Below are 24,896 nucleotides of genomic sequence, written 5' to 3' on the forward strand. Positions count from 1 at the left end.
AGGAACTAGTTCTTATCATATTTGACAGTATTTGCTTGTTTAGATGTATAAACAAATGGTAATTATTATCATATAGCCTATTATTTTTCTCTTTTTTTATTGTTCTCACCTGCTACCCACTTTGTTTAATTTTAACCGTGTGCTTACCCCGAAGAAATTACATAGTTATATTTTCCACCTGTAGCTGACTATTTTTGTGGGTCACCTATGCGGGTACCCGACCCGGTGAAGGGCTCAATCCCCTCAATTTGACTCTGACTTGCCTATTCTTGTTATTTTTACCCAACCAACCAGCAAAGGCAATAAAAAGTAAGGGAGGGCCATACCTTCATCAACCTTCGTTTTATCTATTATTGATATTACATGATGATGTTGTTTTAGGATGATTCTGGGGACTAACTGCCAAAATTCAGAGTGTTTAAGAACAACCTTTTTATTATGGAGCAGAAACCCATATATTCAGAAAGTAAGAAGGTATTGGAAACACCTTAAAGAAGCAAGATTTTCTAGCTTTGAAAGATCACAAGAGATTTAAAGTTTATGTTAAACAAATAGTTGCTTTGTGGTGTGCCTGTTGTAATGGTAATTGTGACTCTGACTGGTGTTATTTTCAGGAGGACTTTGGTGTGGAACTTTTAAGGCTGAAAGAAGAAAATGAGAAGACTGTCGGCCATCTGCAGTTCAGTCTGTCGAAGGTGCAGGCCGAACTCTCTCAGGCCGGGACTCGCTATTGCGGAGGGCTCAGAGATGTTGCTGTATCAACAGGAGACGATTCTATACACAAATCTTTCCGCACAGTGTGTATTCAAACAGACAGAGAGACGTTTGTGAAGACTCCTGAGGATGGAGTGGGATCAGGGAACTCGAGCCCCCAGCAATCGAGGGTGACCCCCAGAAAACTGGACCTGGCCTCTATCAGCCTCAACCTGGCAGGACAGAGGGACGATTCTTTGTCTTCTTCACATGAGACTCCTACTTCTGCAGCCTCATGGCCTCCATCAGAGCAACATGCTGCTCCTTTTCAGACAACACCATCACACAAAACAGACAACCTGCCTCCACCTCCTCCGCCTCCTCCACCTCCTCCATGTTCATCTTTAAACCACATGCAGCCCTCCAATGGTCCCCCTCCTCCCCCACCTCCTCCTCCTCCTCCATCCATGCCAGGCTTAGCTCCCCCTCCTCCTCCTCCAGGTGGAGGTCTTACATTTGATAAACCTCCCAGGAAACCAGCAGTGGAGCCTTCCCGACCGATGAGGCCGCTCTACTGGACCAGAATCCAGATCCATGACAACAAGTAGGTTAACAAACAGAAATGAACCAGAATGAAACAAAAATAAACACAAGATGGTCAAATTCATAAATCAAACACAATTTTGAGTCCAACATGTGCATTAAACTTTTAAGAATTCAATGTGAGAATGAAGCAAAAATGGAGGATACATATTTCTATAGCATTTTTCTCTATCTGAAGAATCTGTTTGTACTCACCATCTCCTAATGTGAGAGACATCCACTAGCATGTCCATGAGATGCAATATGTCATGGTAAAATGGGCCTTTGTTTGCCATCATTCAACATTTGTCTGCAGTTTCTTGCTGCCACTATGAATGTGACTGTGAAACATGCAGCATCTTCCAAAAATAGAGTGACATTTGAGCATGATCATACAACTGGTAATTAATGTCAAAAGAGCAGAAATAAAAAAAAAAGGACCGAATGATCCAGGGCAAGATTGCCATCCCTGCTGCCCAAGTAAAGTGGCATTCAATGGGAAACACTGCCATAAATCTTAATTTCTGTGCCTATAGATAAATCAGTTAAACAGAAAGGTTCTGCTTCTCTCTCCTGCAGTAACAACACTCTGTGGAACGTTCTAGAGGAACCAAACATAATTAACACCAAGGAGTTTGAGGATCTCTTTGCTAAAACCACCACACAGCCAAAGAGGAAGCCGCTCTCTGAGGCTTATGAGAAGAAAGCCAAAGCCAGGAAGGTAAAATGGAAAGCTCATCAAAGATGCATTTCATCTTTATGGGTTTTGCAATACTTTGCTTGTCCATTAGGGGGAGTGGGTGCTGTTGAGCTGACTTGCCAGCTCTGTAAAAAGCATTGAGAATTCAGATTAGACCAAATCATTAGAAAATGGTTAAATTCATATTTTAGATTTTTTCTTTTTTACTGTACTTAATCAGAGGGGTTTTTAATGTTTCTGAAAGGTCATTTTCATCTCAGTCCTTTACATTCTACTTAGTTACATTTCCTCACCTGGATTTTGCCCACTTTTTGCATTGGTATTTTAAGTTAATGAGTACATAGCACAGACTTGGATCTTAAGTATAGCATTTAAGACATCAAAATGTCATGAGGGACAACTGTAAGGAACACATCTTCTTATACTGGATAGGAAAAGGCAAAAAAATGATCTTTTTTATTAAACATGGACTAGATGTTGAAGTTCAGTGTCATTTTGTGTCTTGTGTGTTTAAATAAATCCTCCATTCCATCAAACTAACACGAATGTGTGCTATTGCTCAAGCAGCTTGGTAAAGCATTATTTTCCTCCTCTCTTCGTCCCTCTCAGTGGCTCACCACTAATGAGTCACTAATGGTTTCTAGCTGTAAGGTGGTCATGGTAACTGTGTTTTTATGTCTGTGTGTCAGATCATTAAGCTGTTGGACGGTAAACGCTCTCAGGCTGTGGGCATCCTCATATCCAGCCTCCACCTGGAGATGAAAGACATACAGCAAGGTGAGTTGGCAGCTTGTTACCGACTTATAACCACTATTACAGCTCGTGCCATTAAAAAAAACCTTAGCATGTTCAATATCTTTATGTTCAAAAAGCTCATATGATGCAAAAAATATGTTTGATATTATTATGATAAATATGTTCTTCTGTTGTTTTTTCCATGTTAATTGCATGAATCTTTAGCTGATTAAAAAACACATTTTGGACATTTTGGCTTACAAATGCAGTGGATCTGATTCATTTTTTAGTGTTGTATCAAATACTGACCATTACAGCTGAAAAACTATATTTTTCATGGCTAAGACTATAAAATAATGTGCATTAAACATGAATGATTGAAATATCTAAGGTCAGATCTAAATTAGCTCGTTAAATGATCAGTACCTTGGTATTTTTATTATAAAACTGGTATTTCAAATAACACTTTTGGCCTACAACTAAAACTGATACATAAAGGTTAATAATTTGTACAGTATGTGTGGAAGTTTTGTGCCTTTCCTATAAGCTAAATAACTTCCCAACTAACTCTCAATTTATCCAACCCAAGTGAGATACATTTTAACTATCATATTATGATGCTACCAAGCATACTGAGTACTTACATCGACCACTTTATTAGGTACACCGGATCAATTGCTCATAAAAGCAAACATCTAACCAGTCAATCACTGTCAGCAGCCAAAACATTCAGGAAAATAGACACAGTCAAGATGATGTGCTGAAGTTCAAACTGAGCATCAGAATGGAATAAAAAGGTGATTGTTGTGACTTAAATGTGTCATGGTTGTAGGTGGTCTGACCCCAGTGTTTTCCAATCTTCTATTATTCATTTTCTGTGAGCGCCTGTGAACTGTGGCCTCAGTTTTTTGTTCTTATGACAGGAGTGACACTCAGTCTGGTCTTCTACGTCAAGGTTTGACAGGTTGTGTATTCAGAGATGCTCTGCCGCATACCTCGGTTATAACAAGTCATTATTTGAATGACTGCATTTCTCAACAAGGCCCAAAGAACCACCGCTCACTGGATATTTTCTCCTTTTCAAACTGTTCTCTGTAAACCCTAGAGATGATTGAGAGTGAAAACTGCTACTATGCATCCAGCTGATGTGACATTTGTGTTAATGAACAGGTGTACCTAATGAACTGGTCAGTGAGTGTACATAGATTCAGAAGTTTTGTGAGCAGTGTAACTTAGTTAATTTAGCTTTTCCTATTTAGTTCTATTTAACATTTTGATGTGTATTTACTGTCTGTAAAACCCTTCTAGCCATACTGACAGTGGATCACTCCGTGGTGGACTTGGAGACCATAGAAGCGCTTTATGAAAATGTATGTATCACAGCACTACTAAAGTTTAACTTCAGGTGCAATACTACGATAAATAACCATTTTTATGCGCATTATTATTTATCAGAGGGCGCAGCCAGAGGAACTAGAGAGAATCCAGAAACACTACGAGACGTCAGAGGAAGAGGAGGTTAAACTGCTGGACAAACCTGAACAGTCAGTAGCTCAAAATACTTTGTCAACAAATACACAGCATATTTACTATGGCAAGGGATGGATGACATTTGATATTCTGACTGCTTTGTGCCACAGGTTCCTGTATGAGCTGTCTCAGATCCCAGACTTTGCAGGCAGAGCTCACTGCATCATCTTCCAGTCAGCTTTTATTGATGGGATCGCTTCTATCCAGCGCAAGCTTAACACTCTCTCCTCTGTCTGTCAGGTTGGTTAACGGCGATGCATGTTGAGAAAAAGGGTTGAATGTCTCAGATTTTTAAAAACAGACGTGATTACAAGATACTCAGAGTCCTTTTATGTTAGAGAATGTAGGCATTATTTTTATCCATTCTTTAAATGTCATTGATTGTGTTTGTGGTGAAGACTCTTCTGGAGACTGAAGGTGTGAGGGATGTGGTTGGACTGGTGCTCGCTCTGGGGAACCACATGAACGGAGGCAGCAGAGTCAGAGGGCAGGCTGACGGCTTCGGACTGGAGATTCTCCCTAAGTTGAAGGATGTGAAGAGCAGGGTGAGACTGTAGAATATTAACCATTTTTTATCTGCTGCTGAACATATACACAGGACATATAGTTTTCTTTTGGGTGGAATAAAAATGCAGTGTGCTGTATGAAGCAGAACTTATTTTATCAGTCCAAACTTTGGAAATAAAGCTACCAAATTTTTTTCTGCAGGTTCTTTTAAATTTAAGTAAATTCAGAATTAAATGCATATTTTTGTTATAATCTATAATATATGTGTTGTTATGATACTAGTTTTAAACTTCGACTCCATTCTAGTAAAAATCAAATGATATCGGTACCTGATTTGATATCACGGCAACAACAAAAAAGATGATGTCATAGCACGGTTATTAAAAGAAGGTGAACTACATCAAACACTTGTCACTGGGTTCCTATTTGCATCCTGATGTCATGGAAATCATCATCTTTAAGATAAAAGGCAGTATTTAAATGGGATGAAATCAAGGAAACAGTTCAGGGATGAGACAGTGATCTACTCACTGAAGGTTTCACATTTTACTGCTGAAGCATCAATGAGTCTCCTTTTTTTCAACAGGATAATCGTATCAGCCTGGTGGACTATGTGGTGTCGTACTACCTGCACAATGTGGACAAGGTATGAAACCTGAAAATGTTCTCTTTAGGCTGTGATCTGCATTCTGCTGTCTTTCTAGTTCTACCCTATGTATTTAAACATAGTTGGAGTTGTTTCTGGCTTTCCTCCCATTTCATTGCACCTAATCAATGTGGTGTAATTCATTCAAAAACTTTGTGACTTTAAGAATATAATTCTCTTCTTTTGTTTTAGATTTTTTTAACAGCGCGTGTGCCCGACACATTGCAGCTAACTCAGCCTTGCAGTTCTTTATCCATAAGATTGAAGATCCAGAGTAACAAATATCCATTCATGGTTTTACAATAAATGTTTTATTGCTAGCTCATTTAAAGGAACAAGACACATGTAAATAGAACATTGCTTATTACATAAATGCAAACAAAAGGGCTTAGGGGCTTTTTTCACTTTGACTGATTGGAAAGCAGGTTATTTTATAGAGCATATTGAAAAGATTTTGACAACTAAATAAAATTTGAAAAAGGAAGTGTGTACACAAGAGTTACTAAAGACATGGCAGGAAGAAAGTAGATCAGAAGATATAAGCATGAAACCAAAAGTAATCATTAAAAAATTGCAACTGGGAGCTTAGAAGCTAGTTTTATCCATTGTCACTAGATGGTAACCTAACACGCCAGATCGACTGTTTTTAAATATCCAATGCATGGATATATTTTGCATCTGGGAAAGCTCCCATAAAAGCATTTGAGAAGGGCAATGCTTTTTGGAAAATTCTCAGCAAGTGTTTGGAGGAACGTTCTGTCTTTCACATTTATGACGGGCCAATCAGAGCTTCAAAACAAAATTATGTTAGGCGCATGTTCTACTCTTGAGCTGACAGGCTACCGCTGCCATGGACTGTTAACGGAGGAGCTCCTTGGTGAATAAGACTGATGCAAAGGCCAATGGGGAGATGTGCAAAAACATCCTCTCTGCCAAGATAAGCTCTTAGTGTGGCTCCGATTAAACTGCTGCTGTCTTTCAGCTACATCCAAGCTAACAACTACCGTAGCAGCAGCCATCAAAACCGTGCCTGTAACGTCCGCAAACCCATGCCGAAGCAGACTGGGAGAAGAGCTAGAACAACTTTCACATTATGAAAAGCTTTCAGTCTGGTTATCAGCCCTTGTTTTAATCAAGATATGTTGTCGAGTTCCGACAAAACTGCCCCTGTGGCTAAGTCCAAGCTAATCACTCCATTAGCAGCCATTATATACAACCAGTCACACAACTAAGCCCCTGTAGCTGACACAAACTCATGCCAAAGCAGGTCAGCAGAAGAGCGAAAACATCTTTCATATCATGAAAAGCTTTCAGTGTTGGTTTTATCCCTTGTTTCATGCAGAAATGTGGTCCAGTTCTAGTAAAACTGACGCTATTCTGAAGCTACAGCCGAGCTAATCACCACACTGGAGGCAGCCATTGCAACGGCTTTGAGTACAACTAAACTCTGCCCATAGCTACCGTCTCATTCCCCTCAAATGACACTGATTGGTCCAGACAGCGTTCGATTCCAGCACAAACGTTGTGGATTGGAGCTTTTAAAGATGGATTTGCCTGATGCAAGAGATGGAGTCTGGCAAATCCATCTGGTTTTCCAGGTTAACTTGATGGATTTTCACTCAAAAAACTGAATATAATCTATAATGGCAAGTTCTTGGGAGTAAGATTGATAGATAATACAGTCTGAAATTAATAGACACAGTGATAAATATGCAGAGCACTTTGATTTAACCAATGAGATGCGTTTTTTTAGTTTCTGTTTTAACACTGATGATTAATGTTTCTTATTTGTTGGTTTCCACCAGAATGCTGGCACGGAGAAGAGCATGTTCCCTCTTCCTGAACCACAGGATGTCTTCCTTGCAGCACAGGTCAAGTTTGATGACCTCAACAGAGACCTGAGGCAGCTCGGCCGAGACCTGACAAGTATGTAATGTTACTGCTTTGTTCATTCAATTCACTTACAGTACACTCAACTCATCATATACGGTTACAAACATTCCCCATAACATCGACTACACTTTGAGCAGTCTGACGTTGAGCTTCGATGTCCGTGTGACTGTACGACCGGAATATTTTTGCCTTGTGGTCATTTTGTTGTGTGTTTTTGTTTGAAAACCTCAGGCAGCTTGTGTAACTCTATCACTCTGATTTAAAGACATTCCCACAGACAAAACCTCGGCCCAGTCTGGCATCGCTTTGCCTCAGACATCCCCCTCCCCAACCCTTTTCTCATCTCACCATACTGGTTTCCCATCACTGGCCCCAGCCATTCAGTTACTGTTTATACTTTGACCAAACCCAAGTAGCCAAAGCCTCTGAACAAAAGATTTCCTCCTGCTTTCTTAGACTTCTTCCCCATGCCCTTCTCTCTCTAAATGTGCACACATTCAGCATGTCAGTCACGTTAAAAACAATGCCTACTCCTACATGTGTGCGATTGTGAGTGAGTGCATTGTTTTTTCTCTTGTTTACATGTGTTTCGCCCGTGCTGCGTGTGTGCAGAGACTAGCAGGAGTCTTGCTGCTGATACTGGCCTGGCGCCTTTCAGATCCAGCTTCTAATCCTCCCGCCCATCAGATCTCCCATCGTTGTTCCTTTGTGCCCCTGTCGCCAGCGCAGGGAGACCATGGCTCTTGACTTATGTAATCTCCAGACCTCCTATCTCTGGAGTATCTGCTCCAGCCTCTGCACAGATCCTTAACCTGCCGGGCCGTATCACCTGGGCTCCAGTGTGGCCCGCAGATATGTGCCATGGATTGCTTTCTTTACCTCTCAACACAGCTTTGTTTTATCGGGCTGTCTACTCAAAGCAGCGTGCAATCTGGATCACCCTTTGTAGGCTCCTTTTGTTCTGCCCTCATGCCTGGTTTGAAGATCAGCTTCTGTCGGTCTTCACTCTCTCTGTGTTTTTGGTTTGGTTGGTATGAAATGTTTCCCAACACTGTGAAACTGAGATTATTTTCTCTCAACTCATCTATGATGACTGTTGAAGGAAATGAGATCCCAAACAGCATTACAGCAAAATAAATTTGACTTTAAGAAGCCTTTAGCCCATACAAATGACCACAAAAGTCAGATTTTTCTAACTTGTGAGGTGGTTTTGAACAACACAGGAGTTGCATGAATATTAGTCATCTGAGATTTCTTCCTCAAACTCAAGGGAGTGAAGCTGTGTTAAATTTTGTTTGAGCTTTTCTTTTAGAGCTTGAGAATTTAATTTTAAAATTCATCGTTATCAACCGGCGAAAGACAAACCCAATGCAGCTCCTCAGTGTCCTCTTGAGGTTGGCTGCAAAAGCCAAGGATCCCCGTTAGAGCCCATAATAAAGTGTCCATTTTTACTCCAGAAATAAACTTTTACAGTTCATTACAGAAATAGCATTGGCTTAAATATTCCTTTCATTATTGGTAACAACCGTATGGGGTTGGAATTGTTGGTAAGTCATAAAGTTTGATTAAATCAGGGCTTGGGGCCTGTCCACAGCTGACTTTTTTTTTTTTTTTTACACTACTGCACTCATTTTCAATAAATAAACAATGCTTTCCCTGAAAATGTACAAACCCTAATCCCCAAAAAGTTGGGACATTGGTGAAAGTGCAAATTAAAACAGAACAAGGTGTTTTCTTGTGTCCTTTCCAATGCAGTTCACTTGAATGCAACACAAAGACAAGATATTTAATGCACAAACTTTTTGGTGGAATTAACATTTTCTAATTGTGATGCCTGCAACATGTTCCAAAAAAGAAAGGACAGGAGAATATTTACCACTGTCTTGTATCACCTTTTCTACTTCTCTGAAAGCACCTGAGGACTAAACACACTAATTGTTGAAGTATTGAAATTGGAGTTCTTTCCCCATTCTTAATCGATGTACGACTTAAGTCAGGGTGTCCAAACTGTGTCGCGGGGACCAAGTGGCCCTCGGTCCATTTTAGTGTGGCCCGCAGCAATTCTTCGAAGTAAAATTTAGTATGGCCCACATTAGATCATGAAGCTTGCACTTGACTGTATTTTACCTTGTAGTTTCAGCACAATGTTACAATGCCATTTAGCAGACGCTTTTATCCAAAGCAACATACATTCAAGAGCAGGAACAACACAAACAAAGATCTAGACAAGAAGAAACATCAGTAAGTGCCAAAAAGTGCTTCAAGTCCAATGGGACGCAGGTTCCGTCATGCAGTGTTAAAGGCAGAGCTCATAATGTATAAGAGTTTTTTTTTTTTAAGTTAACATCAACAATAAAACAACCAATAATCAATGTGAGACCCTTCATCATCGCCATCAATTAAATTGTCTTCACAACAAATAATATAAAGTGGTGTTACTGTGCTAATTCTGTAAACAAACATTTTGACAAGAAGAACTTATCAATTTGTTCTTTCTGACTAAATTGAGAAAACACTAAATGTTAACATTTAAGCAATCAAAATAATCGTAAAAATATGTTTATTTATAACTCCCAAAAGGATTACAATAGCAAATGTCAGTACCAATAAGGTTCCAGGGTGTTCCAGCCATTAACTAGCCTTTTAAGCGCACCCATTTATTAAGCATATCTTAACCCAAGTCAGATTGGTTTTATCAACTTTAATATCCTCAAGGCAAGAAAGATGAAAATGGCCCCACCATCCTAACATATACATTTCTGTACGTGGCCCTCAATGGAGAAAGTTTGGACCCCCTTTCTTAAGTTGCTCATCAGTACAGGGTTTCCATCTTCCAATCATGATACTTTCACCTGTTACCAGTTCGTTCTTACTTCTGGTGTGATCGAAGTGTTTTTGAAGAATTCAACAACTCCTTCCATCCTTTCTTGACAGGGATCCATTTCAGAATGTAAATATATTTCAAAAATGACACTAAATATGATCAGTTTGAACATTAAATATCTTGTCTTTGTGCTGTATTCAACTGAATGTAGGTTGAAAGGATTTGGCTTTTATTACATTGTTGGGTATTACACACCATTTTGAATAATCTTAGATTAATCTTATTTTTTTAGCCGTAAAGAAAGTCGTTCACACATTCAAAATATTTTAAAGGTTGTGAAGCTAGGAAGTTCCTCCCTGAGGTTTTTCTGCTGCCTTTTTAAAGCCTCTGTTCAGTTTCAGTGATAGATTTATGCCACTGTTGGATCTGACAGAGTTATTACTGTGATTTATGAGGTGACTGATCCAAACATGTCATCATCAAACCTCCTAAATCTCTTTAAGAAACATTTATCCCCCAATGCGAAACCAAATTACTCCTCCAGAGCTTTTTCAGTCTCACATCAGAAAGCACCGCACTCCTCATCACTCCGCTCTGTTTATGTGGAGGGTCTACAACCCTCTTCAGTCTGAAATAAGCAAACTTCTGTCGCACTTGAAAGGCAGACAAAAGAAAGAAAGACTCCCCACACAATGCATGGAGAGATACCCGCCTCCACAGTTTACACAAAACCTAAATGAAAACAGTATTCTTTTGTAATCTTATCTGGGAGATGTTGATCGAGCGTCGGGTTTGAGGGGGGAGACAGGGGCCAGGGCTCGGCTCCCTCTGCAGCCTCTATTATGACTGGCTCTGCAGACTGGCTCCTCTGATCCACTGATTGGACGCAGAGCCACATGGAGCCGCAGACTGGCAAGAGAAGAGAGAGGGAGTCTGCAGCCGCCATCTCTGGGTGAATCTCTAAAAGTGATATCTGAAGAGGAAGCAGGGCTGATAACCTCCTGCTCAGGCACAGGTGGAGCTAGTTTACCCCAGAAGTTTCTTATTTCTCTCTCTGTCATCATTTTTCAGGCCTCATGTTGGTGTTAGAGGTTCAGACTTCAACAGTGAGGTTAGAAATAGAGATTTATTAATGAAGACCTGAGAAAATGGTGCAGCTTATGAAATATAGAAAATTGTGTTCCACAAGGGTACATCCTGGGCCAGTTTTAATTCATGATTCATACCAATAACTTGTGTCAAAAGTAGGGATGCTACCATATAGAACTAATCAACACAGCATAACATTTATATCATGGTATTTTTTTGCTCTTTGCCTTATCAAAATGGTTCCCTCTTTTAATGACCCACCCGAGAACATCTTCCAAAGGATTTAGGACCACAGTTTACTCTGTCTGGTTGGGCCACATCCCTAACCTGTCCTAGAAACAGGGGTGCTGCAGAGGAAAAATCCACTTACAGTCTGACACCTCACCAGTTATAATTAAAAACACAACAGTCAAACTACATGAGCTGCCTTCTTCTATAAGTCCTATCAAATTCTAAAAAATGTATTAGAGGCCACCTTTGGTGCCCTGAACACACATGTTTGTGATTCCTCAGATTCACTCTGTTATTGATAATGGGCTTCATCTGCCCCCATGGCTACACTATTGCTTTTCTTGAACAGTTTTCATGATTTTTTAAAAAGACATAAGGGTATCTTGCATAGTTTAATGAGCCATCCTCTTATTTCCCCTCAGGGTGTGAGAAAGATGTGCAGAAAGTTTGCTCTGATTCTCCTGAAGAACACCTGCAGCCGTTTAAAGACAAGATGGAGGCTTTTGTTCTCAGTGGTGAGTTTTACTGTCATACATTTTTCACCTGAAAACCAGTGCTGTACTTTTGTTAAACATTTGATTGGAAAAATGCAAAAATGTCTACATCTGAAGTTCCAGCATCACTAAAGTAATAATCATTTTATTCCTTGTTCTGTTCCTCTCTGAATATCTTTATCTCGCTGTTTCATGGAGTTTCTTTGACATCCTTGTGTGAGTGTGTTTGAGAAAGATAGGGTGGATCAGAGTAAAGGCTAGACACACAGATAGGGATCAGACCATTCTTGTAGTGACTGAGAGACTCCTGCATGATACACACAGACACTGGGAGTAATGTTCAAATGAATAACTGAGGCATTTCAAGTTGTCAGCGTTAAATTGACCCATCTCATGATCAGAAGTCGCGGGAGCTCCTGTGCAGAGAAAATTTTACCATTCACTGATATTTACAAGGGTGAAAGCTGCTTTTTAACAGCAGCAGTAGACAAAAGAACACCAAGCAACTCAGAGAAAAGGATATTGAAAAGAAGAAGTGAGGGGATGGATACAAACAATCCAAGGCACTGAATATCCTCCAGAGTTCAGTTAAATCCATCATCAAGAAATGGAAGGAATATGGCGCATGTGTAAATCTGCCTTGATCAGGCTGTCCTCACAAACTGAGTGAGCGTGCAAAATGGAGACTAGTCAGAGAGGCCACCAAGACACCTATGACTACTCTGAAGGAGTTACAAGCTTCAGCAGCTGAGATGGGAGAGACTCTGCATACAACTGTTACAACGCAGGTTCTTCACCAGTCAAAGCTTTATGGGAGAGAGGCAAAGAGAAAGCCGTTGTTGTAAATGTAAATCTGGAGGTATATACCCAATGTAGTTTATCTAATGTGATATTCATTTAAAGCAAAATGGCAAACACAGATAACAGTAGGCCGGCTGATTTGTTGTGAAGGAACTGCAATTTGAAAGTGAATGATTTTGGTTTTCTGGGTCCATTATTAGCAGAATACACAGGAAGAGACTCCATAGGGACTTTTTGGGTAATTTTGTATAGATAGTTGCAGTTTTTTTGTGTTGGGAGGGTTCTGTCCATGACTTAACTGCCTCTCTGTTTCTTTGCAGCACGAAAAGATCATGGAGAAACTTCCTATCAGCTGATGACTGTACAGAAAAGGTTGGAAAAATAAATCAATCTTCTTTTTTTGCCAGTGTCTGATGTGCTGATTTTTTAAAGATCATTTTAGCTGATACCAATAGATACACACCATGTTATATTGTAAAAACAAAAAACACCAGTTGTCCTTGGTGCAAAGGGAGAGTGAGTCCAGCAGAGCTGAGAGAGGAGTGGGGAACTATGGTAGACAGTCTGGTAGTTATTTTATGTCTGGGGCGTCTTTCAAAGTATTTAGGGTTCATGGTGGACATCCTTTTTTTTTTCTTTTTTATTTAACTTTATTTTTTGTTTTTTGTGTTGACCGGATACAGAAAAACACTGTTCAAAAGAAAAAGAAAAGAAAATACAGTAACATGCCATGCAATCATATCCATGCAGTTAAAGACACATAGAACAGGGTGTGTTTTTCATCATAACAGTAGTAATACTAACAACTTGGGGGGCTAAAAGTGATCATTGCAATGGTGGGCATCCTTGAGTGTTTGACACCCTGGGCAACCACAAAAACCTGATGGTTCATTTGTACATTTTGCCAATATTTCAGGCAGGTAAAGGAAATATGCTGTTGATATGTACGGCTGATATACCAGCGCAAATATTGGCAGAAATGTTCATATCTGCCAATATGATATAATGCTGATAACATCGAGCAGCCCTAGTTTTGTGAGCCTCATGCAGCCTTTACTCTTAATTTGTAGTCACTTCAAAATCTACATCATAAATACTGAAGAAATATACAGTAACAGAGACAAGGGAAAGGATATTATAATTATGAATTAATGGGGTGTGACTGGTGTTTTCAACTGACACCAACAACAAAACAAAAAATAAGAGATCATTTACATCTTTGTCAGTGTTTACTGTCTTGTTTTAATCCTTCTCTTCTGTATACTTGCTGTTTAGTTTTCAGGACCTAGTTAAGTACTTTGGACTGAAGCCCAAAACAGGAGAGACGGAGGTGACGACCAGTTATTTCTTCATGCTCTGGTTTGAGTTCAGCGCCGACTTCAAGGCCAGGTGGAAAAGAGAGAACAAGAACGTCTCAAAAGAGAGGTACCACATCTATTCATGGAGATGTTGCTGTCTTTGAGAGTAGGACATGGATCATAGTCATAATTGTTGGTACATGAATTTTGTCATAACAAATATACCGTGTCATTTTATCTCCTCACCTTGTAACAAATGATGTTCATCTCTGTTTTATTAGTGATTTGGGGAAATGACTGAAATATGCCAGTTCATCCAAACAGTTTCTCTAGATAAATAGTCATTTTTATGAAACAAACCAACCAGTGTTTCTTGAAAAGTCCTGTCAGGTGTATCTGGAGTATTGCATGTTATAAAAAGTAGAATGACATGCCAAGCTAGATGAATTTCCGTCAGGACAAAACTAGAATTAACCCATTACAGCCTGAAAACACAAATTATAGCCAGAAAATTCTCTTTTTTTGGGACTGAAATGATTGTTTAACTTTCTACTGAAATCTAAAAAAAATCAAAGTTTCCGTAAATTTTAACATATATTTTTTTTCTATCTCATTTGTTTTTGGTAACTGATAATCAACTTGAGGGAATTTTTATCATTTACCAGATTGTATTTAGAAGGGTTTTTTGTCATTTATTGATCATATTGATTAGATAGAGGTATCATAAAAGTAGGAATCAAATATGATACAACAGGCTTTAAGGGGTTAATCCATCCATCAATCCATTTTCAACACTGTGAGGGCGCTGTACACCTTGGACTGGTTGCCAGTCAATTGCAGGGCTACTAGCATAATACAGATCTTTATTTATCCCTGATAGAAGTTTAGCTGAACATGACAAAACTCTGGATAATTCCTTGTATTGAAACATATGTTTCACAAACCAATAATTATAATTCTTCTCCCAGACTAAAAGAGGCTCAGCTGTCTGTGAAAAGAATCACATCAGAGAAGAAGGTGGAGACCAGAAAGATCAACCCTAACAGCCTGGTAAGACTCAGTATTTATTTTCCACCGTTGTTAAAAACACCAGTTTACATTAGCTAAAGCAGTCTGAGAATATTAGATAGAAGTAAAATCACCAGTATGCTTGTGTTTGTCTTTATAAAAAGTCTGTGAATCCTCTCTGAGAGCTCCTAAGGCCCAGAGATTCAGGAGAATGTTTCAGAATATAACAGGGGACAGTTACAGCTGTCTGAACTGAGCTAGCTGCTTTGATTAACTTTAGTTTTCAGCTGCATAATCTTGTTTCTGTTGTACTCCTAACAGAAAGAGCGTCTGCGACAGAAAGAAGCCAGCATGTCCTCAAATTAAGAGACTCAAGAGAGAGATGCAACAAAGCTGCACACACACGACAGACAGCATCACCCTGTGCAAGGACCCGACACCAAAACCAATATTTAAATGTCTATTTACCTTTTATAATATAAACATCAAATGCATTCACTATCCATCCACTGACAACTTCATTTGATATCTTTTACTACCTGAAATGTTAGTAATTTAAAAAAAGAAAAAAATCCTGTGCAATATGTAGACACAGATTTACTTTGTACTTTATATTTAAATAGACACCTCCTGTATCTGCATTGATTCTGATGAGTAAAGTTTAATCTTTACGATGCTTTTTCTCTATTAAATATTTTTTTTCTGTGATAAAATCATTAATCACAAAAGTTGTCACAAAAGCTTAGAAAGTTTTATTTACAAGCAACATTACAACACACAATGTTGATAAAAGGAAGTGACAGTCAGCAGTGCAGGTTTACATGCAGTTTACATCCCACACAGTGGAAACAATACGATTTATTTTACTCCTGTTCTCTTTGGGTAAGTGCTGCACATTCATTAGCCTGCATCTCCAATTACAGCTGAATAAAGTTAAAAAAAAAAATAGCATCAGTTCATAGATATAAAGATTTTAGAACACAAAGCTGGCTTAAGATACAGGACAGAGCTTTGAAATCTTATTCCAATCAGTCTTTCATGATAAGAGGAAACATGACAAGAATGGAGCAATCAGCAGTCATGTAACATTACTCACTCTTCTTTCTACTATCATTAGAAGGCTCTGGTAAATTACTCACCAACATTTACTTTTGTTATTCTTATGTGCCCTTATAAAAAACACTGCTTCTGTTCTTTACAAACATGCCCTCACAGGAACTGGTTTTACTAGGGATGCACCAATACATCGGTTCAACATTGCTGTCTGCAGTATCAGCCCTGCAGACAGACATCAGCAAATAATGTGGCATAAACACATGTCAGCAACAGATTTTTGCCTGTTGTTTTATATCGGTTATGTTGCTTTTATCAAGCAAAAGAAGTGAATGGTTAGACAAACCCTGGTCTGTTTTATGGTCAAATGTGAGAGAAAATGTTGGTATTCCTACACCAAAAACAGCAAAGAAAACAACAGATGTATCAGCAGTTTGTTAAATTTTTAATATCAGTATCCATCCCAGTTTTTACACTCTATGTGTTTATAGTTTTAACATTTTAAGCACAATCTTAATGGTAAACATACTCTAAGATTAGTGGTTCTCAACTGATGGGTTGGGGTCCAAAAGTGGGTCACAGACCTGTTTTTAGTGAGTTGAAAGTATGTATCTAGAAGTCTCCAATGAAAAGAAGCCATAAGTAGACATGCAGTCACATGCATTGGTTTTAGGCCTGATGTGCCACAGCCTGGGGCAGTAGATAGGCAGTGTGCAGAATCAAGCTTGACACGTGTCACTCGGCAGTCAGCTTGTTTTTCCTGGCCTACTCACCCCAGGTAATACACCTGTTTATAGGCCTATAAAACATCAATAATAAAACCAGGAGCTCATGGCAACCCTACTGCCTACCCAGACGGTACCCTAGGCCGTGCGTTGTGTTGTTTGACACGGCTCAATTGTCATCCCCAACACACACTGACAGTAGTGCATCAACTCCCCACAAGCCACTGCATGGCCAAGTGCTTGATACCTGATAGAGCCTGATAGAGCCAAAAGGGGTCACCTCCCCGCCTCACCGGGTAAGTGAGAAAAACAATATGAGCAGAGGTATTTCACCATCACCTAAGGCCTTCTGTTTATTCTACACTTCGAACAAAAGATGGCACTACATTTTTTTTCCGTGCTTTCAAACAGAGATGCTACTAAGACAGTCAAGATGGACAAAACAGCTGTTCCCTCAAGGAAACACTCAAACAGCTGCAGCCAGTGGCACCAGGAATAATGGCGAGATGCGTTATAGAAAAAACAGGATCATTTTGACATGGGCACCGATGTGTTTGAGCTTTGTTTCCACGTCAAAGGTGGGGACTGTAATTTTTTTTTAACAGATAATTTTCTCATGCCCCTGGTAATATGCAAGGACATCAAGATCATGACCTGGGTTGTGTCAATCCTCCTTAAAGCCTGATTGTGCCCTGGGGCTTACTCGCTACATTCACTCCTCAATTTTGGGTCCAAACATGCCTAATAGTTCTGCATGGTACTGCACATCTATTTATTGTAGTTTACTACCTTTAGTGGTTGTTTTCTTGACATTTTGATCCATCTAAGGAACAATATTTTTCATCTAATACATTTAAGTGATTAGAAAGCTTTTTGGATTTGGATTCCATTTTGGGACAACCAGACCAGTGTAGAGCCACTGAGCTGAAATGAAAGTATTCATAGTGTCATTCATGCTATTCTGAATATTTTTTTTTGGATATCCACAATTCATTTTTTCCTTAGAGCAGTGCTTCTCAACTAGTCTAGCCTCAAAACCCACCACAGTCTCTTTAAACAAAGTGCAATCTAAATTTCCAAACATTTTTAAAAGCTCTTGTTTATTTAATGACAAATTTTGCCTTTGGATTTAAGAAAAATATGACTGAAAAAGAGACAGGACCAAACAAACACAGTCTGCCCTCATTTCCCCACAATCAATTGCCAGTTTTCCAGAGATTGTGAGAAATTGGCTCATCATAATGTGAAGATGCTTTGTAATCCCAGTAATGGGATTAATGATCTTAAATATTGATTAAACATTCAAAATTTTCCTTTATCACAGTTAAACAGTAAAATAAAAAAATTCACAGACATACAGTCATGACCCACTGAAAACAGCTCTGTGACCCACTTTTGGGTCCCAGCCTACCACTTGAGAACCTCTGCCTTAGATAACTTTTTTTCTATACATCTACAACCCACTTGCTCATAGTAATTTTTTGCAAATATTTAAATCATGTATATCTGGAATGTTAATTTTGAGGACCCGATATTCAAGTTAGGATTGTACAGACTAGAAAAAAATGAATTCCATATGTTTTTATAGATACCAAGTCTAGATCTCAGGTCGTCAAACGGCTGAGATCTGGATGGAAGGAGATGGTAACGACCTGGATGTTTTGGTTTGTGTCTAATCCATATCTATCGTCGTGCAGCGGCACTGCTTCACGCGCTGAACTCGTTTCTTCCTCGTGCTGGGTGTCTGACCCGGACAAAGCAGGGTGTATGTGACCGTACTGAAGGTTTTTGGTTTGCAGGCAGAGCAGGACTGGAAGGCGTCTCCGTCCTGGTAGTTATGTCTCGGGATGTAGAAGGAGTTGCACTGTCCGTAGCAGAAGCGGTTGATGATGGTCCGGCTTAGGCAGCCCTCCTCCTGGATGGTCTGCTTCAGCGGCTGCGTCTTGCACCAGTCCAGCCTCAGGTACCGACGCTCCGTTACGTGCAGCGCTTCCTGGCTGGACTCCAGGACCTCATCGGTGGAGGTTACGGGGCCCGGCACGTGGGAAATTAATCCAGTGATTGGGGGTGTTTGGCACCTGTCCGATTCGTTTGGATTGTATTTGTTTGGGTGAGGGAATGCGCCCTGATAGGTGGCAGCATAGGTACTCCAAAGTGAGCAGAGCAGTATGGTTAAAACTGCTGCAGGGATCAGCTCTGATGGTGTCTTCATCACTGAAGCTAACGGAAAAGACATTAAAGTTAGCCACACTTAGAAAGACGATTACGCACAGCTTTTACGCATGAATTACGCACCAAGATTGCACTTTTTTTCTCTTTACGCAGGATGATGCAGGAGATATTATAATAAAATCCTATATAAGTCAGTTACCTGAAGTTTATTTAGGCTCTTGGAAGAAGATTATATCCAGCCATAAAGTTTACAGCTCGTGTTTCTTCTCCCTGCGTCCTCAGTAATGGCTTTATGAATGACACACCAAGGGGTTTTCTTAACTGAGCCTGGGCAGAACACGCCCCCCAAATCCAAAACCCTCACTTCATCTCTCTGAAAAGAGGGCAGAAAATCCAACTCCACGCTTTGTCAATGCAGATAAATGTTTTATTTGACATTACAGAACAAAAACACAAACATTTATGTGAAGAAGAGTTGATCCAAGTAAGTCTCTGTAATGTAATAAAGAGAACAGATTTACATCATATGACATGCTACAGTGGTGAAGTTCATAGGCATCATTTATACCGCAACGCTACAACCATTTAAAAGAATTTACTGGAACATGATATGTGTTGAATTGATTATGTGGTTAAATAAAGACATAAAATATAAACTTTAGGGTGAGTGAATTTAGTCTGTACAGTCATGGTTATACTATCTTTCTCTTTAAACATCTCTATAAATCAATAGATCTATACAACTTCTTATAATACAGCTCAGGATATGGTGATCACTGACAGACTCTAAGCTTTTAACATACAGTATTCTATTTAAGCATTTTGGTTAGTAAGCAGTCAAATCACAACTAAAACTAAAACTGAAATACCTAAATGTTGTCTTAGTTTAATCCAGAATCACTTTTGTCTGTTTATGGATTTTTGTCATGGTTTCCATACTTGAAGCAAAAAAAGATGGGAGACAAAATCGAATAAAAAATGATTGTCATGATTTAAGAATAGTTGCTTTAAGAGATAATTGCAATACCGGCAATACAACCCTTTTTAGACTAATGTTTGCACAGCTTGATAACCAAAATGCTGAAATATGTAGTGTTATAAAGTTAATTCTGGCAGTAAACTGTGTTTTTACAGTGAGTGTTGCAGGTGCAGGTTGTGGATTTAGGTGCTAGCAACAGAGACGGTGGGTGCCTCTTCCTCGTCCTCATCAGAGAAGTGGGGAACAGATTTTTTGGCGACCACATTTTCCAACCTCTGACCCATCAAGTATGGGTTGACGCTCTGCAATAAAGCAGAAAAAACATAATGACTACTGTAAACATGTACACGGAGATGTAATATTTGATAAATGTTGGTCAAGGTTGAAACCCCCCAAAATTCCCAAGTGAAATTCTTTTAATGTCAGAGTACATTACTTCTTTCAGGGAAAAACTTCAGTTCTGGTGTTGTGGTTTTTCAGACAATAAAACTAGAAAAAAAGAAGGAAGACATACACAAATAAAAACCCACATACCCTTTTTCGTCTTTTAGGTCCTCCCTTTAGTTTTTGGTACAATCGCTCCTTGTTCTGAAAAGAAAGGCAAACAAACATTTTCAGAAAAGTTTTAAATCATGTTTCCTTTACTTTGCAGCTTAATGTTTTTATACAAGGAAAATTTGTTTTACTTTTTCCAGGGTATAAATCACAATGAAAAGCATAATCCTTAAGGCTAGACAAAAACAACATTCCAGTTTTGTTCAGTCTTAAAAATGGACAAAGCTTGTCATGCATATTTTTAAAAAATGTTTAGAAATGAAGATGTGACTGCCAGGCCACTAGCTGCCAATATTCAGAGGAAACAAGGTGACAAAGACTACAGTAAACACTTAGCATACACCTCATGCTGTAGTCCCATTTTTGTAATTAAATTCATGTATACTTCCTTTCTAAATCAACTTTTTCCATAACATTTCAAGTAAACTACTATTTTGACAACGACGGATGCACTTCCACATTTTGATGACTACTAACTACATCAAACTTACCTACTTTTATTTATTTATTTATAAAAAAAAGTACTTTTGCTGCAAGAGTTTAAGGCTTTAAGGAAACCATTGTTTTGTTTGCATACATAACTTAATCAAATCATCCCTACAAACAACAAAATTGGATTGTTTTTATGTAAATGTGGTATTGCCTTATCTCTTTTTTTTTTTTTTTTTTTTTTTTTTTTTCAATCTTCCTCTTTTAAATTGTGCTTGTAATCAAAACTAAGCCAAATTTAATGCAGGGTCATCCTCATTTACCTTACCACTAGAAAATCAAAAAGTGGAGCTGTAATGAAGAAAGAAGATTGTGCCCTGAAAACTTTTGCATAAAGTACAACCTCAATTCATTTTTAGAATAGCTTTGGCTTTATGCCTTTATTTTCCAGGACAGCTGAAGAGAAATAGGGAATATGGGGAGAGAGAGTGGTGGAAGATATGCACTGAACAGCACCAGGATCAGGATTTGATCCTCTGCTCTGTCATCTGAGCTAAACTGGCACCTAATGATTCCAATTCTTTAACAGTCAAACATGTTTTTATAAGCATTTCAATGTTTTTCAGTCTTTTTAAATTAGAAATGGTGTTTAGAGTTTTAGTAATCATTAATTATGTGTTCCAATTTTTACAGAATAAAGATATGTACTCACCCATTTAGCCAGAGCTGGATAGTCATGCTCTGGGTCAAACAGGTGCTGGTGTTTCTGAAACTCTCTGCTGAATTCAGCCGTGTCTGGAGCATTTTCCAAACAGCCGTCTGCTGCTGTGGATGTGGAGAAAAAAGAAGATGAAAATGAAGATGAGGGTGAGTCGTCAACTTTTTAACAGAATTACTAGAGAGAAAATCATTCATAAGACACTGCTTCAAGTATGAGAGCAGTACAGTGCAAATAAGAACATTAAAGAATCAAAAGAATTTGCCCTGGTACAACAATAACACTGGGACTGATTTTTATAAAGAGAGATCAGTAATTTGATAATAAAACTCATAAGTATTTTTAATTCAAACCTGTTTTTCCCAAGGGACAGGGGTTTGGAGGGTCTGGGTATCCGTGATCATCACTGAAGTCTTTGGGAACATTGTCACCAGTCAGCTCAGCCACAATGTTGGGGATGTTTCCAAAGGGGCCGAGATGCTGCAGCCCCTCGTGAGCTCCACCTTGTGAATAAAAATAAGCACTACAATTAACATCCAGACAGCAACACCAGCTAGAGCAGCATTTCTCAACCCTTTTTCAGTAAAGTCACCCTTAAAAATTGTGAAAAATCTTAGGTCAAAAAGTCATTTGAAAAAAAAAAAAAAACCTTTTAAATCCCTATGACTGCCAAGGAATTTATAGAGTAATAGAATTGATCTCCAAAGCACTCTAGTAAAACTATTTTAATGCCTTGGATGTAATGTATCGTAGTCTTTTAGACCTTAAAAACACTGTTATACTCCATGAACACCGGAAAAACTGATGAAATAACAGTATGATACCTACACTGATGTAATTTCAGGAGCATATGGGACAATTTTGATTACTTGGGAAGGGACAGCTTATGACCTGCATACTCATGATATTTCTTGGTATATTAAGTATCATTTAAGCATTAAAAGGGCAGTCTCTAATGATTCCAGGGGGCACCCCAGGGTGCCATGGCACTGCTGATACATTTGGTTAAATAATGCGATTTATAACATTTTTTCCACATTTAAGGAGGATTTAGTTGTATTTTCAATTACTGATTCATAATTATATTTCAAGCAAAAATGCTTTTCTAGTATGCTCTGTTTTGCAGTATGAAATAATTTTTAATACACTAAAAGAACGGAGAAAACTATCAAATTAAGACTGCTGATAAAAATGTAAACCGAGAAATACCAACCCAGTTTACATCTATGATGGTAGTAAATATGTTTACAGGGCCAATTCAATAAAATAATGTTGTACATCAAAATAGGTTCATGTTTTGTTTGATCTCAAATGAAATGATGATGAAAAGACTACTATAAAAAGCAGAAATGGTTAAAACATGGACTTATTATGTGAAATATTTAGATAGACCTGGGACAAATAGATTACACATGATCAAACACATTTAAGGCCATTTGGTTAATGCATAATGTGTGCTTAGATAAGGCCTTCGTTGAGGTTATTTTTCGTGGTTCCACCTTCCACTTCCTTAAAATGTTAAATATTCTTGTTGAATAGCACCTATCATACCCTGTATGCTCTGTGGCCCCACTATGTTGGTAGCCTGGTGTGCGGGATACTCCACCCTGGGCCGAGCGATGCCCAGCTGCTCCATCACGCCGTGCAGGAGCCGCTGGATGTCGGCCTCAGACACCTGGTCTACCGTGCGGGGACTGCGGGCTGAAGCCCTGCCGAGCTGCAGGCAAAGGAGAAGGCCGAACAATGATAACCGCACGGCCGAGCCCATTTCTGTCATCTGAGGAAGAAAGCATCAAAACGCACACAATGGGTTTTACATCTAAATAGACGGAGAGGCGAGTAATTGTCATGTGCAAATAAAGCTGCGTGTTCATCCTAGACACACGACATGCCATTAAGAAAACAGTGTCCTTCATATGGATAGGTTAAAAGCTCAAAATGCTTCATGTTATGATGAATTTTAACCAACAATGAACGTAAAATGATGTACCCATTAAAGTAAATAAAAGCCCAGTTAAACGGTCAACAATTGATAGTCAACGGCCGATGTAAATAGTCTAAAAATAGCCCACATCATGTCAATTAAACCGTAAAAACAACGTAATATGTCAAACGTACTGTATTCTACCGTGTACTTCAAAAATATCTATTTTCATCACTCAATAACACCACAAACAATCAAAAGAAGAGGTCCACTCCGTTTTTTCTTACCGTGTTTGATGCTAGAACCTGTCTGCTGCGCGAGACAAACGTTAAGCTAGCAAAAATGCAGTATCCGGTTTCAAAATAAAGGCTGGCCTCGCTAACATGAGAAAATAGTGAGTTTCATTTTACATCTCTAAGCATTTTCACAAATTACTTCTAAATTAAGGTTATTCGGCGTCTATTTAGACAGAAATGTCTTCATCTCGATCCGAAAAGGACTAGCAATCTTCTTCCACGTATTTTAAACTTGATTTTATTTTGAAGGATAAATGCTTTCTTTGTCCACCATTGCTGCTCGTTATGCAACCCTGCAGGAGGATGAGATCCCCTCATACGAGGTCCAGACACTGTTGCTAGGATACCGAGAATCTCCGCTTCTGATTGGATGCTTTGTTATGTCGGTTATCTACTCATGGCTAATCACGATATGACTGTGCTCGGGAGACTGGAAAGTCTGAGAAATAACAAGAAATTTCTGCCATTATATCGACTGTATATTTTAAAACTATTTGAAGTCTGAAGTTAGTGTGATTAAATTACTAAATGTCCTTAATTTTGCTGAATACTAAAAAAATAAGGCTAGACCACCCTTTTTTCTCTTTTTATCCAACTTCAAATCAAAATTCCATGCTGCCAATTTATTTCCAGCAAATATTTTTCTCTATCAGTCCTGATTCCTGACCTATAACGACAATTTAACATGATACCTATAATGTCATCTATGTAATTATGCTTTGTTGATTTCTGAGACTGGATTTTTTTTCATTAGCCTATGTACCTTTGCTGACTTTTTAAATCCCTTTTAAGGGTTGCTCTAAAGTAAAAGCATGGGTGTTGCTATAGGGTAGATTTAATTCACTGATGCCAGGAAAGTCTCACTATGTCAAAACATTTCTTTATATCAGTTTTAGTGGAAATAAACTCCTTTTACCTCTATTAACTATGCTTAGTTGATTTTTTTCCAATTCAGCTTCATCATATCCATCTTTTTTTTGTTTGTTTTGACCTTTAAAATGTTTTTTGCTCCTT

The 24,896-nt window shown here is 38.7% G+C and overlaps 3 protein-coding genes across 3 annotated transcripts in view; 1 reads left to right on the forward strand and 2 right to left on the reverse strand.

Annotated features, from left to right (window-relative positions):
• The window catches only part of fmn1 (formin 1), a 40,845-nt gene extending 25,173 nt beyond the window's left edge, over nt 1-15,672 (forward strand). The window contains exons 6-19 of the mRNA XM_041804648.1: nt 615-1,297; nt 1,855-1,996; nt 2,665-2,752; nt 4,019-4,080; nt 4,166-4,254; nt 4,351-4,480; nt 4,639-4,785; nt 5,334-5,393; nt 7,199-7,319; nt 11,853-11,945; nt 13,046-13,097; nt 14,001-14,150; nt 14,992-15,073; nt 15,353-15,672. Coding sequence (XP_041660582.1) covers nt 615-1,297; nt 1,855-1,996; nt 2,665-2,752; nt 4,019-4,080; nt 4,166-4,254; nt 4,351-4,480; nt 4,639-4,785; nt 5,334-5,393; nt 7,199-7,319; nt 11,853-11,945; nt 13,046-13,097; nt 14,001-14,150; nt 14,992-15,073; nt 15,353-15,397 — 1,944 coding nt within the window. The 3' untranslated portion in view covers nt 15,398-15,672. The remainder of the gene's footprint in view (nt 1-614; nt 1,298-1,854; nt 1,997-2,664; nt 2,753-4,018; nt 4,081-4,165; nt 4,255-4,350; nt 4,481-4,638; nt 4,786-5,333; nt 5,394-7,198; nt 7,320-11,852; nt 11,946-13,045; nt 13,098-14,000; nt 14,151-14,991; nt 15,074-15,352) is intronic.
• Nucleotides 15,673-18,481: 2,809 nt separating this feature from the next.
• Nucleotides 18,482-19,021, reverse strand: grem1a (gremlin 1a, DAN family BMP antagonist). Its single transcript, XM_041806122.1, has one exon. The coding sequence runs from the start codon at nt 19,019-19,021 to the stop codon at nt 18,482-18,484; it is 540 nt and encodes a 179-aa protein (XP_041662056.1).
• A 380-nt stretch (nt 19,022-19,401) lies between these two features.
• Nucleotides 19,402-23,928, reverse strand: LOC121521278 (neuroendocrine protein 7B2). The gene is made up of 6 exons (XM_041805125.1): nt 23,874-23,928; nt 23,214-23,439; nt 22,016-22,165; nt 21,657-21,769; nt 20,495-20,548; nt 19,402-20,262 (listed from the first exon to the last, which is right to left on the reverse strand). Exons 2-6 carry the CDS (start codon nt 23,437-23,439, stop codon nt 20,143-20,145), a joined length of 663 nt encoding a protein of 220 aa, XP_041661059.1. The 5' UTR covers nt 23,874-23,928; the 3' UTR covers nt 19,402-20,142.
• Between the last annotated feature and the right edge of the window lie 968 nt (nt 23,929-24,896).

This window comes from Cheilinus undulatus, linkage group 14, assembly GCF_018320785.1.
Source record: "Cheilinus undulatus linkage group 14, ASM1832078v1, whole genome shotgun sequence".
NCBI lineage: Eukaryota > Metazoa > Chordata > Actinopteri > Labriformes > Labridae > Cheilinus > Cheilinus undulatus.

Coding starts and splice junctions, on each gene's coding strand:
- grem1a (XM_041806122.1), bottom strand. CDS start 19,021: ATGAAGACACCATCAGAGCTGATCCCTGCAGCAGTTTTAACCATACTG.
- LOC121521278 (XM_041805125.1), bottom strand. CDS start 23,439: ATGACAGAAATGGGCTCGGCCGTGCGGTTATCATTGTTCGGCCTTCTC. Junction 20,549..21,656: donor ATCCAGCTCTGGCTAAATGG/GTGAGTACATAT, acceptor CTTTCTTTTCAG/AACAAGGAGCGATTGTACCA. Junction 20,263..20,494: donor GACCTAAAAGACGAAAAAGG/GTATGTGGGTTT, acceptor GCTTTATTGCAG/AGCGTCAACCCATACTTGAT.